Source organism: Tamandua tetradactyla, chromosome 11 (assembly GCF_023851605.1).
Source record: "Tamandua tetradactyla isolate mTamTet1 chromosome 11, mTamTet1.pri, whole genome shotgun sequence".
Classification (NCBI taxonomy): Eukaryota; Metazoa; Chordata; class Mammalia; order Pilosa; family Myrmecophagidae; genus Tamandua; species Tamandua tetradactyla.
In genome coordinates this window covers 13,569,740-13,587,005 of record NC_135337.1, presented here as the reverse complement: position 1 = coordinate 13,587,005, position 17,266 = coordinate 13,569,740, and the positions used below count along the sequence as shown (strand labels likewise).

Below are 17,266 nucleotides of genomic sequence, written 5' to 3'. Positions count from 1 at the left end.
ACAACACTGAGATGATTGTATTATTAAAATTAATTTCACTTTTATTTTTATTTCTTAATTTTGCTAACAGAAAATTTTAAATCCTAATACTAAACAGTGCTAGTCCACAGAGAGAAGCTATTTCTCTGATACATTCCACTACAGGCTTACCCACAAGGAACGATCCCCAATCCCTTTTCATAAGCAACTGCTTATTTCAACCAAAAGAAGTGAAACCAAATTGGTTATTTAGGAAAATGAGTTGTAGAAAAGACCAAAGGAGATACTCACAGTTCCTTTCAAGTATGTCTTTAAAATCGATGGTGTAGGAGACCCACTGGCGGGCCAGGAAAGATTCTGTGAAACCCCAAATGCTGATGTTCATGGAACGTGCTCCAGGCTCTGAAGCCAGGCCTGTGAAGTAGATGGGCTCCTGCGTGAACGTGTACGTTTGCCAGCACTGACCTTCATCTGTGGAGAACCTGAAACCACAATTAGAAGATTGCGACAGAGGCTCACCATCCTGGGAGCAGCAGGAAACCACCCCAGCAGTCTGATCCTAAACCAGGAAAAAACCCTTGTATTTAGGTGAGGGCTTGCTGACTGACAATTACATTATTTATTTATTTTTTGTACGCTGTATGGTGGGGGGTCACATTTCATTTTTTTCCACATGAGTATGGAAAAAAATTCAGCACCATTTGTTGAATTTTTGTTTGGTTTTTTTGTTTGCTTGTTTGTTTGGGTAGTGCCTGGGCCGGGAATCGAACTTGGGTCTCCTGCATGGCAGGCAAGAATTCTACCACTGAGCTACCCTTGCACTGCCTACATTAATTTTTAATACCTATAGTTAACTAAGAGAGCATGAAAGTAAACATCATAAAAATTCTTTCAAAATAGAGGGCAGTAAGCCAGGTAAGAATGGACTTCTAAATCCACAAAGTCATATTATAATAACTTGTTACATAAGATGTAACTCTAGTCCAAAGTGCCTGAACATTTTTATAATATTTTTGTATAGAGAAAAAAGAATATTTTAAAAAAGTGACATAATATGTTAGCTAGAGAGAGTCAGACTAAAATTCAAAGCCATTTAATCAGAGTTGTCTAAATGCAATCCCTTTAAGACCTTCTCTACAGTTCTGTATGATGCAAAAACCCGAACTGGGGTCTGCAGCTCCCCTCCAGTACCCTGGAGACCATTCCCACAGCTGCCCTCCATGAAGACAGTGTGCGTGGAACTGAGTCATGCATACTTAATCACATTGATAGGATGGGTGCTGTGCTCAATGGCCACAATGATGCCTCCCGAATCCAGGATGGTGTAATAGTGGGGTCCTTCCAGCATCTTTGTCCAGGAATAACCCCCATCATCTGATATGTACACATCCGGGACCATCACTGAGATGGCGTCTCCCACGCTACCTGCAACACAATCCATCATTATCATTACAAATTGGCTATGTGGTTTACTGCTCAGAGAATAACTCTGAATGCATTTATTCTGATTATTTTCCATGAGGCCTCTTGTAGGAGAAAACAAGTCACAGAAGATTTGAGAAGGGGAGAAGTGATACTGCTATCACGGATGGGGGGGTCTAGGAAAAACTCAAAGTATTGTTACCACTGCAAGAAATTCTCCCACAGCACCACAGTGAGCCCAGCTATCCTCCTGCATGTGGCAGGGAGTTGGAGGGCTGCTTACCATGAGCGATGACTATGCCGACAGCATTAGGCTCTGAGAGTGGGGTCATCGGAACATTTAGCTTCTGGGAGATGCTGTAAGAAGCATGAATATGAAGGCTGCACTGTGAAAAGAAACCAGGGCTTAGATTAAAACCAAGCATGCGATTTCTTTACCCTTCTCGCAGAGCCTTCTAATAAAGCATTGACTTTACCCTGGACCTCAGTGGGATACCCTTGATTCTGAAAAGCATCAGTGTACCTGGGGGCAAATTATGCAGTTCTTTTCTCGTGTGTAACCTGCCCTCGTTTATTTCATTCCTGCATTACATCAAAGCCTCTGACCAATGTTTCAAGTATGATTCCACCCAAACAAACCTGATGAATACCTAGCGTATGACAGACACACATGACGCTGCAGTGATGCTCTTCCCTATTTAATCATACACCTGTCTGTCTAACCTGTTTTCACTGAGCACCTTAGCAAAACACAAATCATTACCTCTCGGTTTTATTTTTCTTTAAAATGTAAATAATCCAGCATTTTGCTTTTGCTCACCATCCTTATTTCCAAAATTCTAACTTAATCTAATTACTCTCATTTCCAAACTTTTCATCTTAATTTGTACTAATTAAGTACAAAGCAGAGTGATTAAAAATCCTATGCACTGGTAGAAGCAGAACAGAAGAGTCATTTTGCTATAGTATATATGACAATTGGAGTAAACAAACCTCATTCTTATTTTTTGCTGTGGCATCACATTCACTATTTTCAGGCTTCCTCAGGTGCTTCCACCTTCCCCCTTGGTCAAAAGTTATCATAGTCTGGATGGAATTATCTGAATGGGAAAAGAATGATATTATGTCTGATATACTGGAAGCATCTGATTAAATTCAGTTTAACTTCGCATAACTCCAGAGTTCATAACTGCATTATAACCCTGGAGCTCCACAAGCGTATGACCCTAACAAATTAGCTCAGTGTTTGTGAGCAGCTGAGCAGCACTGCATTTTAGTTACTGAACTGCAGGGGACAGATGCAATTACATACCTTACATGGTTGGGTATCCTATATGTCAAGAGATTTTCAATTCTAAATATGCTGTGTTAAGAAAGTTTCCTATCTCAATAGGATCCAACTGAATTCAGAAATCAACTAGGACTGAAATTCCTGATAAAAAGGTACTTTTTATCTCCTTATCAACACAAATGTGCTGATGTCCCTTCTCTTTCCTTGCATGGCTGGCTTGGAGGCAAAACCTACAATGGGAAAGCATCCTAATCTCTACTCAGAGAATGCTATGATACCTGACTTGTTTTAGGGCTCTCAAGAATTGAATGTTGTGTGCATAAATCTGAATTAATAATTCTTAATTATTATCCTTCCACTGCCTCATATCCTTCTAATAACTTTTCTTTTTTTACCCCATCATGTCTCTTCTCTATTCTCAATGATACACACTGCTGCAGGTTTAAATTTAGAGGTTTTCAAGGAAAAATATATAAGAAAGCAAATGAAGGAAATAAGAAAATTGATTTATTCAACAATTATTTGAGCAGCTACTAAGAGAGAAACTGTTCTAAGCCTTTGGGAATAGATCAGTGATCAAAACAGAGAAAAATCTTTATGAAATATGTATTCCAGTAGGGTGAGACAAACACTAGATGTAGTAAATAAGTAAATTATATAGTAGGTTAGAAAATAAATGCTGTGGAAAAAAACTTGCACAGTAAAAATGGGACTGGGAGTTCTGAGGGGTGGAGGGAAAGCGCAGAATGGAATTTTAAAAAGAATAGTCAGATCATAACCTGTCAACCCCCAACCAGGACCATTCCAGCCAACCCTAAAGAACACCTAGGGCAATATATAAGATTCCACAAGGGTTCCAGGCACTAGAGTAACTTTACAGAAACCTACAACCTCCAGATGGGTCCCTGGTCCAGATAAGTCCTGAAACCAAGAGGGCTCAGCGAAGGGCAGGGCAGAAGGAGAGCTGTGCCAAGACTCACCTTCTGAGAGCACACTCGTTATGTAGACTCCACGGAGGGAGGTCACGTTGGTGAAGTCTGTCTCTCCGCCCGTGGTAGTGTAGAGATGTCGGTCCAAGGACTTGGAATAGACAATGCCTCGATCATCTGAGGTAAAGATTGTGCCAAACCCGGTATCTGAAATAGGCAAACAAACAAGCAAAAACACCAAGCTTTGGGAGAGAACAGAGAGAAAAACAACAGTCCAGCCACATACATGACTAACCGCACACATGAGCAAACCATCCCTCCTCATGGTGCAGACACAAACCTGATACTAATCACAGTCTGAGTCTCAAGAACTTCATGCACATCTTTAATGCTTGTATCTCGCTTACTAACTGGCATATAGTAGATGCTTAGTTTTTTTTAATAAATTAATCAGACACTACAGAAAAGCTCTTCCAAGATATATTTTGTTGGCAGAAATACTACACTTCTTCATATTCTAGAACAATGCTTTCAAATTATCTGTGGTCAAAGATTATTTTTAAAAAAAACTTTCCATATGTAACAAACTGATACTTTACTTTCATAAAATACAATAAAAATTAATTGCTAGAAATGTGAAACAGAAAAGATATGCAATATAAGCCCTAACTTTTAAATTATTAGATTCAACAGGCATAAAACTATTTTGTCAAATAACTATAATTGTTCCTAAATGCTTGCTCTTAGTTTATTTCTGTACTTCTCACAGTTTGTAAATTTAAGTACAGTCCTCCAACCATTCTTTAAAAAATATTTTCATTGAGAAATCTTCACACACACACAGTCCATCCATAGTATACAATCAATGGCTCACAATATCATCACACTGCTGTGTATTCATCACCACGATCATTTTTAGAACATCTGTATCACTCCCAAAAAGTGATAACAAAAAGAAATAAAAAGAAAAACTCATATATCCCATACCCTTTATTCCTCCCTCTCATTCACCACTAGTATTTCAATCTACCCTGTACCCTTTCTTTTCTTACCCCTTATCCCCCTATTATTTATTTATCCTTATTTTTTAACTCATCTGTCCATACCCTGGAGAAAAGAGGCATCAGACATAAGGTTTTTACAATTACGCGGTCATACTGTAAAAGCAGTATAGTTATATAATCATCTTCAAAAATTAAGGCTACTGGAAAGTCCCCTTGGGGAACTGGAAAGAAAGGAGGAAATATTCAACTTCCCCATCTGGGGAACTCTTGATACTTTCACAAGCAGTGGGGACAATCAATCCAATAGGCTGAACCCTCAATTTTGGGACTCGCCCCTATGAAGCTTATTCCTGCAAAGGAGAAGCTAAATCTACTGATAATTATGCCTAGGAGTCACCCCAGAGAATCTCTTTTGTTGCTCAGATGTGGCCCCTCTCTCTAACCCAACTCTGCAGGTGAATGCACTGCCCTTCCCTAGGCGGAGTGTGACTCCTGGGGGTGTAAGTCTCTCTGGTAATGTGGGACCTGACTCCTGGGGATGAGCCGGGATCCAGCATCATGGGAATGGCAAAGTATTCTCGACCAAAAAGGGGAAGAGAGAAATGAGTCTCGATGGCTGAGAGATTTCAAACAGAGTTGAGAGGTTATCCTGGAGATTATTCTTACATATTATATAGATACTCCTTTTTGGTTTATGATGCACTGGAGTGGCTAGAGGGAAGTACCTGAAACTGCTGAACTGTGTTCCAATAGCTTTGATTCCTGAAGACGACTGTATAATGATATAGCTTTAACAATGTGACTGTGCAATTGTGAAAACCTTGTGTTGATGCTCCTTTTATCCTGGGTGTGGACAGATGAATAAAAATAAAATAAGGATAATAAATAAATAAATAATAGGGGGAGATAAAGGGTAAAAATTGCATAGTTGAAATACTGTGGATCAGTGAGAGGGAGAGGTAAGGGGTATGGGATCTATGAGTTCCTTTTTCTTTTTATTTCTTTTTTTCAAGTGATATCAATGTTCTAAAAATCATCATGATCATGGTGAAGAATACACAATTCTGTGAAGATATCGTGAGCCACTGATTGTATAATATGGTTAGACTGTGTATGTGTATTGATATTTCTCATAAATATTAAAAAAACAAACAAACAAGGTTACTGGAACATAGCTAGGGAGATTTACACCCCTGGGAATTATGTCCCACATAAGAGAGAGGGCAGTGAGTTCATCTGCTGAGTTGGCTTAGAGAGAGAGGCCACATCAGAGCAACAAAAGAGGTTTTCTGGTGCTGACTCTCAGGTGAAATAATTATCAGTAGAGTCAAGCCCCAAGACAGAGGACTCAGCCTACTTACTTGCCCCACTGCTTGCGAGAATATCAGGAATTCCCCAGATGTGGAAGTTTAATGTTTCTTCCTTTCTCCCCAGTCCCCCAAGGGGACTTCACAAATATTTTTTTATTCTCTGCCCAAACCATTCTGGGATATGTTGGGATATCACACTAACCTGTTCAAATCAACAAGATCTCACACCCTAGTCAAGATTCCATGAAATTATACCACTAACCATTCTCTGGATAGCAGTGCTCTAGAAGACTTGAGTATACATGTAAAGCTATGTTAGTGCATCAAAACAAGTAGTCTTTTTAATGGAGGCTATATGTTATCTCTAAGATAAGGTATTCATTAAGACACTAATAAGTTCATAGGGGTAAGAGGAAAAATTGACATGTAGGAGGGAAAGCTACTCAAAGTTCAATATGCTATGCATTTGGGAATGGGCTACCGCAAAGCTCTTACCTCCAGGTTCATCCACATGCATGAACACCATGTCATCATTAGCTGCCAGAATAGAATAGAATTGTTCCTGCCCCACAGAGGGGAGCTGGGCCATGCTCCAAGTGTCACCTTGATCTGTGGACACGTGGATCCTTCTTATTGTGTCCTGGAACAAATGCAGTATTTATCTTTCAATTTTCACCAAGATGCCATATGCAGGGATATGGATATTATGGAAATTATTATTAATAATTATCAATTTCTCCACTGGGTACAAGTGTTATATATGTAAGGTCCTAATACCACTTACCATAGCAATTTCTAACCTCTAGCAAAGTTCCAGGCAAGGAAACAATTCATTCTATTGTAAGCCCATCTTGGTATAGACCTGTAAAATACAATCCTCCCAAGAGGTGACATTCCAATTTCTCCAATACAGCCATGGGTTTGATGGGACCATCACTAACATGGCTTTATAGTCATTCTCATATGTTTGCTCAGATGATTCTTTTTTTTCTTAATATTTTTTTAATTGTGAAAAGCAACATACACAAAAAAGCAATAAATTTCAAAGCACACTACAATTCGTTATAGTACATATTTCAGAGTTTGGCATGGGCTACAATTTCACAATTTTAGATTTTTCCTTCTAGACATTGGAGACTAAAAGAAATATCAATATAATGATTGAGCAATCGTATTCATTTGTTAGATCCTATCTTCTCTGTTATAACACCACCTTCTCCTTTGATCTCCTCTGATCTTTTTCCCAATTCTTAAGGGTATCTGGGCTGTCCCCATTCTAACTTTTTCATGTTGGAATGAGCTGTCGATAATATGGGATAGGGAGACAGAACTAGCTGATGTTCTGGAGAGGCTGGCCCCTTTGGGTTTCAGGACTTATCTGGACTAGGAACCTGTCTGGAGATTGTAGGTTTCTGGAAAGTAATCATTGTGCATGGAACCTTTGTAGAACCTCAGATAAAGCCTGAGGTGTTCTTTAGGACTGGTAGGAACAGTTTTGGCTGACAACCAAGTAAGTAGCATGTCTAGCTGAAGCCTGAGTAAAGGTAGCCTCCAGAGTTGCCTCTTGACTCTATCTGAATTCTCTCAGCCATTGATAACTTATTTATTACAATTGTTTTTCCTCTTTTGGTCAGGAAGGCATTGTTGATCCCATGGTGACAGGGCTAGGCTCATCCCTAGGAGTAATAGCTCAGATGATTCTTAAAATGATTACTGCTATATAAGAGTCTGAGGTACTTTTGGCATAATCCAAAAAAACTGGACAATTAGGGGTCAAGAAAATGGAGATGAAAACCATGCTTGCGAGCTAACAAGGGAAGCCAAGATGTGACATGCCTCTTCTCAAAGGAAGTCTCTCAGAATAACCATAATGAAGAGAACAAGTATAAGCTGGGAAGAGGTCAAGGAGAGTCAGAAATTTCTACAAAGAAACCAGTCAAGGAGTATTCAGTCATCAAAAGGAGTCTGTTAAGAAGCCCATCAACTCTCTGATAAACAGCTTAAAAGAGCCACTAGACATAGTTTAGCCAAGTCATGAGAATTAGTCCCAGAGCTTCTCTATGTTAAATATATTCTGTACAGCTCAATGACAAGTACATTTAACTTATACCTAGACGTCCAATTATTCTGAATCTTGCTCTTATTATCAAGGTAGAAATTACAGTTCAAAAGTCCAGAGGAGAGAGATCGATGTAAGATGGCGACTGTGGAACTAGAAACCACTCCTACTCCTAATCCCCCCAGAAGAAAAAAAAACAATCTAATCAAGAGGGTGCTAACCCAGAACACTATATTAAACTGGGACCTGGCACCATGGGATTGAGAAAGCCTACAGAACAGATGGGCACTTGGTTTTTTAAAAATGATAAAAGCAAAACTTAGCAAGCAAACCTTCAACTTGATCTCTAAGTTTGATACTGTTGAAGAGTTTTGGGCTCTGTACAACTGAGTAATTTAATGACTAGTAATTTAACGACTAGTTGCCTAGTAATTTAACGACTGACTGTGATTACTCACTCTTTAAGGATGGTATTGAGCCTATGTGGGAAGATGAAAAAAACAAATGATGATGATGATGGCTAATTACACTAAACAAACAGCAGAGATGAAGTGACTTTAATTGCTATTGTGCCTTACTGGAGAATCTTTTTCCTTTTTTTTAAAAATTATTTTATTGGGAAATCTTCACACACATATAGTCTATCCATTGTACACAATCAATGGCTCACAATATCATCATACAGTTCTGTATTCATCACCATAATCATTTTTCGAATATTTGCATTACCTCAGAAAAGTGATAAAAGAACTGAAGAGAAAAAAGAAAAAACTCATACATCCCATACCCCTTACCCTTCCCTCTCATTGACCGCTAGTATTTCAATGTACCCAATTTTTTCACTCGATAACCGTCCCCCCCATTATTTATTTATCCTTATTTTTTTACTGATGTGCCCATACGTTGGATTAAAAGAGCATCAGACATAAGGTTTTCACAATCACAGTTACACTGTAAAAGCTATATAGTCATACAATCATTTTCAAGAATCAAGGCTACTGGTTCACAATTTCACAGTTTTTGGTACTTCCCTCTAACCATGCTAATGTTTCATAAACTAAAAAGGCATATCTATATTATGCAGAAGAATAACCTCCAAGATAACCTGTCGACACTGTTTGAAATCTCTCAGCCACTGAAATTTTATTTGTCTTATTTCTCTCTTCTCCCTCTTTTTCAAGAAGGCTTTCTCAATCCCATGATGCTGGGTCCCAGTTCATCCCAGGAGTCCTGTCCCATGTTGCCGGGGAGATTTACACCACTGAGAATCATGTCCCACATAGTTGGGGGACAATGAGTTCACCTGTTGAGTTGGCTTAGAGAGGCCACATCTGAGCAACAAAAGAGGTTCTCTGGGGGTGACTCTTTGGAGGCATAATTTTAAGTAGGCTTAGCTTCTCCTTTGCAGGAATAAGTTTCAATAGATTAAGGGCTCAACCTATTGAATTGGTTGTCCCCACTGCTTGCGAGAATATCAGGAATCCCCCATATGGGGAAGTTTAATGTTTCTTCCTTTCTCCCTAGTCCCCCAAGTAAATTTTGCAAATACTTTTTTATTCTCTGCCCACATTACTCTGGGATATATTGGAACATCACACTAACCTGTACAAACTAACAAGATCTCATGCCCTATTTAAGATCCCATGCAATTATGTGTTCAAATAAAATGACCATTCAAGTTCAATTAGATAATGCACCACCAAAAATAGAAATTTTGTGCCAAATAAACATCTCTTCCTTTGGATGAAGTTTTAAAGTATGGACCATATCATTCTTTACTCTGTATTCTGATTTACCTTAGTCCTATCCAGATCAGTTTCAATCATATTGTGAGTTGAAGTTTGATCACCTTTTCAACTTTTTTAACAGTTGCTGTATGGGGTAGTGCTGACTTTCATAGCTTCAGTGCTCTATGTTAGAGTTTCAGGTGTCACAAAAATACTCGAAGTTTCAGGGATCAATCAGGTTAAGGTCAAATAGTACAGTATCTCAGAATTCAGAAATAACAGTTACAACTCCTGAATATATGTGACTGCTATAAGAGCTTACAACCTAGGACCCTTTACAAATAGGCCCCAACCTGATAACCCATGCTATTGATTTGAATTCTCTGAGTTTGTATATTATAGTTAGTCCATATGAGTGAGGCATGATAATGTATGTCTTTACATTTCTGCTATTTCATTCAACATACTGTCCCTTAGGGTTCATTCACCTAGTTGGGGAATCTTTTGAAGACTACAGTGTTGATGTATATGGAGTCACCGTTAAAGTTACTAAAGTAGATAAGATAGCAATATGGATTACTGAACGTAAAAACACAGAAGCTGTTACACATGTAAGGATATACAAGGAAAGATCAGGACTTTCTCCAAAGATCTGCATAGGACTGGTTATCAGTCCTATGCAGACACAACTAAGAGCAGCTCCACCACCGAAAACAAGTTTGCAGAAAACATCTTCTGAGGTTTCTCATAGGAGACTGTGTGAAGCAATCGAGATTTGGAAGCTGAACCAAAGCTCTTCAAAAACACAGTGGCAAATGTGGCCTCTCTCTCTCAGCCAACATGATAAGCAAACTCACTGCCCTCCCCCCTCTCCACGTGGGACACGACTCCCAGGGGAGTGGACCTTCCTGGCAATGTGGGACAGAAATCCTAGAATGAGCTAGACCAAAAGGGGTAAGAGAGAAATGAGACAAAATAAAGTGTCAATGGCTGAGAGATTTCAAACAAGAGTCGAGAGCTTATCCTGGAGGTTATTCTTACCTCTTACATTATACAGATATCACCTTTTTAGTTAAGGCATGGTGGAGAGGCTGGTGAGAAATGCCTGAAAACACAGAGCTATGTTCCAGTAGCCATGTTTCTTGAGGTGACTGCATAATGATATACCTTTCACAACGTGACTGTGTGATTGTGAAACCTTGTGTCTGATGCTCCTTTCATCTATGGTATGGACAGATGAGTAAAACATATGGATTAAAAATAAGTAAATAATAGGGGGAACAAATGTTAGAACAAATTAAATAGAATGAAATGTTAGTGTTCAATGAAAGGGAGTGGTAAGGGTATAGAAAAAAAAATAGGGGAAAAAAAGGCTAAAATATATTGGGTAGATGGAAATACTAGCAGTCAATGAGAGGGTGGGTTAAGGGATATAGTGTGTAAGAGTTTTTTTCTTTTTTCTTTTTATTTCTTTTTCTGAATTGATGCAAATGTTCTAAGAAATGATCATGGTGATGAATACACAACTATGTGATGACATTGTGAGTTATTGATTATATACCAAGAATGGAATGCTCATTGGTAAGAATGTTCATATTTGTCCGTTATGTTTTAAAAAAATTAAAAAATTATAAAAAAAAAAGCAGAGTGGGCTGCATTTAAATTTGATTTCCAACTAAAAGTTGCTAAGATATATAAGAGAAGTCTCATTCACCTTTGTCTTATACTTCTGTGTTCATTTATTATTGTTAGTTTTTAATTTTGGCTAGCATATCCACTATCCTAATCAAAGAATTATAGTACACATTGGCCCAGTATCCTTAAGCGTGTTACTGGCCCACTATGTAATAGCTTAGTAGAATTACCATCACAAACACATTTACCTATACACAATACTAAAAAATGAATTTGCATTTCTATACTTAAAGAAAAAAAAATTCTGTTTATGTTCCATTGTATGCAGAAGTATATTTGGCTGATTTGAAAGAATATGATGCATACAGTTTTCTAGCAATTTTCTTTGTTTCTCTTTACAGCACTGTCTTTGCTGTACTTAGCTGGCTGCTAGGTTTTAATTTATTTCCCTACTTGATGACATTAGTGATTCTGATTTCAGTTATTCATTTTGTTTTTTCCTTCACGTAACATTGGTGAAGGATCCAGGAATATGCACAAAAGTGGAATAAATATTAATTTTGTGCATTCTTTGGTAATTTTTTTGTTTTTTGGTAACTACAAAGCTTTGGTACAAATTTACGCATTTCATTCAAATCACTGATGTATGTTTTGTGTGATTTCCTAAACATAATTGTGGATCTTTGAAAATATAACATCATAATTATATTCCTAACTAGAATTAGAATGTTTGTTTTTGTAACTTTATGCTGCACTTAACACTTTGTATTACTTAGGTTATTTTGCTTCGGTTAAAAATAGCTCAAGTAGAGAAGTGATCCCATTCACATTAACACAGTGTACATGTAAATAAAATATATACAGTGAATTGTCTCTCAAAAAAAAAAAAGTCCATAGGAGAATTTAAATTTGTGGACAGTAGCAGTACAGGATAGTGATTCAAAAGGCTGCCTCTGGAATTGCTCTGATTTCCACCAGGGTTTGACAGTGGGTGACCCTGGACAAGTTACTAAATTTCATCTATACAACTGAGATAATGGTATGAACTTATGTGGTTGTTGAGAGGATTATGACAAAATTGCTTCAGGGAGCTATCTGTACTTAGCGTGTCTGCTTTCCCATTTCTAATTCTCTCGGAGCGCACTCCAATCGGCTCTTGACTTTCACTACTCCAATGAAAGCGATTCTGTCAGGCTCACCAACCACCTCCACCCTGCTCAGTCCAGTGGATAATCCTCAGAACTCATCGAACTCAACATCTCGGCTGAGTTCATCACCACCAGTCACTTCCTCCTCCTTGAAAGACTTTCTTCACTTGGTTTTCATGAAACCACACTGTCCTGATCTCCTCCAATCTCACCAGTTCCTTCCCTCTCAGTCTTTTCTGGAGTCTCCTTCTCCATCCAACCTGGAAAGAGGTGCCAGGGCTTGCTCAATCTTTTGCACCCTTTCTCTTTCCTCTAGGAGATAAACAGTCACATGGTTTTAAATACCACATAATTCTGAGAGATTCCTATCCCTAAATGCTTTCTTGACATTTTCACTTAGATATCTAATAGGCATCTCACATTCAAAACTGATTCTGATCTACCTCTCACAAACCCGCTCCCCCTGTACTGTCTGACACGTTGTTATACAGCACTACTATTCATCCAACTGCACAGGCTAAAGACTCTAAAATTTTCTTTGGTTCCTCTCATTCTCTCACAATCCACATTTAATGCATCACTACATCCTACTGGCAATATATTTGAAAGAAATATATCCACAATCTTACCACCTCTCCTTTCTTCACTGTTAATAGCCTGGTCCAAACTATTGCGTCTGCAGTTGAACTTAACTGTAATAGCCTCCCAGCTGTTTTTGCTCCTTCCATTCTTACTCCCTGTCAGGCTACTTTACACACACCTATGCCGACAAAAGAAAAGCCAAATCATGTCATCCTCTGCTCCTAACACTCTAAAACAGCTTCCCAACACCTAAGCACAGCAGCCAAGTGCCCCACGGAAGCCCAGTATGATCTGGCCCCTGGCTTTCCCTCTCTAACCTCACTTCCAACAACTCTTCTCTGTGCTCCAGCCACACTGCTCTTCTCCCCTTTTCTTTCATATAACAAACATGGTTTGCACTTGCTCTTTCCTCAGCCCACTCTTCTCCCAGATGACCATGAAGCCTATACTCTCACTTCATTCAGAACTCAGATTGCCCATCCAAACTACCTGATTTAAAGTATTATGGCTCCGTTCCCATCATTCCCTATTTCCTTACCCTTTTTAGATTTCTTCATAGCTTTTATCTTTTCAGGATATTATATCACATTTACTTGCTCGGTATTTCTCTCTCCACTTGATATAAGCTCTGAGGGAAGGAAAGTTTTCTGTTTTGTTCATGCTATATTCCTAGGACCTAAAATAGCTACCTAGCACTTAGTAGGTACTCAATAATGTAACCTATTTCTATTATTATTATTGGATAATGAGCAAGTAGCTTGCTTTTTTCAGATATTCGTGTCAGGGCAAAGCCCAAATACTGGGTCTACACATCTCAAAAAAGATACCAGAATTAGTGTGATGACAGCAGTTCAAAGAGTAGCCCAGAAAAGCCAATCAGCTTCTATGAAAAGGATTTTAAGTATTCCCATACTTAAAAAGGGGTATTAAATGTTGCAAAATGATAAGAAACTGTCAATACTAAATAGTAAAAGGGCTCTGTATGAGGCACATTCACAGAAATACCAGACCCTGAAGAGGAAAACACCTACCTTATCAGCCATCACAGAGGCAAAAAGGAAACGTCCCCCAAGACCAAATGAATAGATTTTCACACCAATAGTTTTGAAGGTTTTTCCGAAGTCTGAAGTTCTCCATAATTCCAGTGCCCCAAGGTCAGCTTCTTAAACAAGACAAAACATTACTTAACATTTCACTGACTAGTGAGCCTCCAGTTCTAAAAAATGTTTTAGAATTGTTCTTAATTTACAGCTAAAGGGATTTTAATCCTATGTATGTTGAGCAAGTGACAATATAAATGTTTAAAGGCTTTAAATATAGGGAATACATACTTGTGTTTTATTTTATACATGTGACACTTCATACTAGGCAGAAAGGTAAAGTTTACTTAATTTCAATACAGTTTTGCATAAAAATATTGTGGCCATAGCATCCTGCTTTAATTTCTTCATGTTCCAGCTTAAAATTATTTATTCTATTTTAATTGCCTTGTTTGAGTTTTGACCTTTTTGTTTACCATATGACATCTCTACTTGATTATCATATGACATTTCTACTTGAATTCAAGCTCCGTGAGAGGAGACCTTGTGTATCTCATTCTCTCTGTTCCAAGAACAGTGTTCAACACAGAACAGGTACTCAAATATTTGTCAAATTAATAAATGAAAGATTTTACTTCTGCTTGAAACTGTGCCACCGATTGGGAAGCCAACTGCTTCCACTAACACAAATACAATCCATGCTCTTTTACAGAACTCACAGAAGTACAAACAATTTGTTACTGTTTGTAGCCTAATATTTTCTTCACGTAAATGTACTGCTAACATAAGTACACCGTCTCTGTGTATAGCCTACACTGTTATCTGACAAGGTTATCTGTAACACAGCGTAGGAATTTGATTGTACTTTCAAGATTTAAAAAATCTTTAACTCCTATCTTTAGCTATTGAAATTTTGGAAAGACAGCAGTTTCTTTTATGTTTCTACCTCTTATAACCCAAAATATTCTACCATGAATAGACAACAGAAGACTCTTTTCTGAGACTAAAATACTTACTGCAGGAGCCATTCATATAGGTGGTAAAGAAGATGATGTTTTCTGATCCCCTACAATAAGGCAAAAGATAGGGAAAAGAAAGAAATCAAGACCACTATCAGATTGTGGTTCTCTTAGTCACAGAGCCCCGAGCAAACCGAATAAATTCAGGTACAGGTACCAGCTGCAAGTCTTCTCACGTGTTATATGCCTGATTCTTCCACTGCCTCAGCAGCCAGGGTGCCCACAGCCCTGCTCCGAGTGGTTTCCACAGCCCAGGACTGCATCCTGTGAACACTCCCAGCTGGTCAGATCAGACAACTTAAACCCTCTAAATCTGCCTCTTCTGCTCAGCTTCCTCCCTAAAATTCTTTCCACTCATGTAAGTCAGTCTTACCCTCTCAATCTTCAGATTCCAGCTTAAAATATGGCTCTTCCCTGATGTGTTTCCTGTCACTCCAGCTGGAAGGCTTCATTGCTTCATTCTAAAGCAGTGATTCTCAACCTGTCACAACTTGGCGGTGGGGCATTACTAGCATCCAGTGGGCAAGGGTCAGGGGTGCTGCGAAATGTCCCACAATGCAGAAAGAATGGTCTGGCCCCAAATGACAACAATGTCAAGGCTGAGAAACCCTGCTTGAGCGCACTCCTGTTTGGTCATTTTATTTGTATAGTACATGCCTTATCTCTCTTTCCACACTATCAGCTTCTTCAGAGCAGGTCCTAGGTTTTATGCTTTGTGGTTTCTCCTCAGAACCTAGTTCAATACTTTGTATGAACTAAATAAGTTAGCTCTTTTATCTCAAGTAAACAACTAGGTCAGAGGTTGAATTATTTACATGGTAAGCTGGAAAGGGAGTTTGCAGGAAATAGGATTCCGATTCTAAGAGTGCTCACAGATTACCAACAGCAACAGATGCTGGGTCTCAGCATGTTCATTCAGAACCCTGAGCTGTAAATTCTTAGAGATCAAAGATCTAAAAGATGAGCAAACAGTGACCTTATAATTAGACACTGAACAAAAACCTCACTACAAAACTGGAAAACTTTGCATAGGACACAAAATATAATGCCATTTAAAAATACATTTTTCGTTTTAAGGATTAGTTTTAATGGTCAAAATGATTGTAGTCTTACTGGAGCATAGTTTACAAATTTTATGTCCATCAGGAGCAAAACAATTTGCTAACTTAGTTAACTTAAAAATTACTTCCTTCCTGATAAAATTAAGATACCAGTACAAGAATTTATTAAATTATATAAAAATGAAAGCAGATGTGGGATGTGCACAGTGCTTTTATAAAGATCTCATTTAACCAGCATTTTTGGGAAAAGGCCCACTTTAAGTAACATGGTTAATATTTCATTAATTTTAGTAGATATATTTCAAATCTGTATTACACATTCTCCTGACTTTTTCAGTAAAGTATACCAAATATTAAACTCTTTCTTGGGACTGTAGGTCACCAACATGAACATTATATCAAACTATAATACAGGGTTCCCACTAGAAGTCACTGAAGTATGTGTACTTTCTTGATCCAGTACTCAATAATTTCATACTGCTATATAGTCTAAATTTTTGCCTGTTCTAATACCATTTTCCCAGCTCTCAAGCTGTCAATTCTAATACTGTCATGTGCTTGTCATTAGCAGTCATATATCCCATTTCTACCAGTAATCTGCTATAAATTGGGAAGCCAGATTAAGAAATTTGCTGAAATTAATCAAAGGGAAAGAAGAGGCTCTAAAATAGGCTCCCCATCTACTCAAACAAATCCCCTTTCACAGAGGGCGAAAACTTTAAGTCTAGGAAGGTGGAATCACTCACTGGCAATACAGCCAGGTTAGAACAAAGGGGACTGGACTCCCAAGCAAGAGCCCCTTTCGCTATATCGTCTTTGAGCATGTGTTCAAAAGTGGGGAAAGGGGGTCCCACTCCGAGAAGTGAATGAGCTTTGGTGCATGGCAGCGTGACTCTGGCAGTCTGGAAGGCTCTTTGGGTATTCTTACTGATTTCTTGCTGTGTTCTACATAACTGAAATGGATCTCTAGATGAGGGAGTGTGAATCTGGGCACAGAGATGCATGTAAGTCCCCAAATTTAAGCTGTATTTTACAATCTCCCAATTGATGTCACCATTTA

The 17,266-nt window shown here is 38.4% G+C and overlaps 1 protein-coding gene across 6 annotated transcripts in view; it reads right to left on the bottom strand.

Annotated features, from left to right (window-relative positions):
- SORT1 (sortilin 1) overlaps positions 1 to 17,266 on the bottom strand; it is a 77,144-nt gene that overhangs the window by 10,993 nt on the left and 48,885 nt on the right. For 4 of the 6 annotated variants that reach the window (XM_077120006.1, XM_077120009.1, XM_077120011.1 and 1 more), the window contains exons 7-14: positions 15,143 to 15,192; positions 14,118 to 14,248; positions 6,431 to 6,575; positions 3,673 to 3,828; positions 2,395 to 2,501; positions 1,685 to 1,787; positions 1,236 to 1,404; positions 271 to 461 (exon numbers count right to left, since the gene is read on the bottom strand). In XM_077120006.1, the coding sequence (XP_076976121.1) occupies positions 271 to 461; positions 1,236 to 1,404; positions 1,685 to 1,787; positions 2,395 to 2,501; positions 3,673 to 3,828; positions 6,431 to 6,575; positions 14,118 to 14,248; positions 15,143 to 15,192 (1,052 nt within the window). The remainder of the gene's footprint in view (positions 1 to 270; positions 462 to 1,235; positions 1,405 to 1,684; positions 1,788 to 2,394; positions 2,502 to 3,672; positions 3,829 to 6,430; positions 6,576 to 14,117; positions 14,249 to 15,142; positions 15,193 to 17,266) is intronic. The other 2 variants (XM_077120007.1, XM_077120010.1) reach the window with 1 other exon arrangement.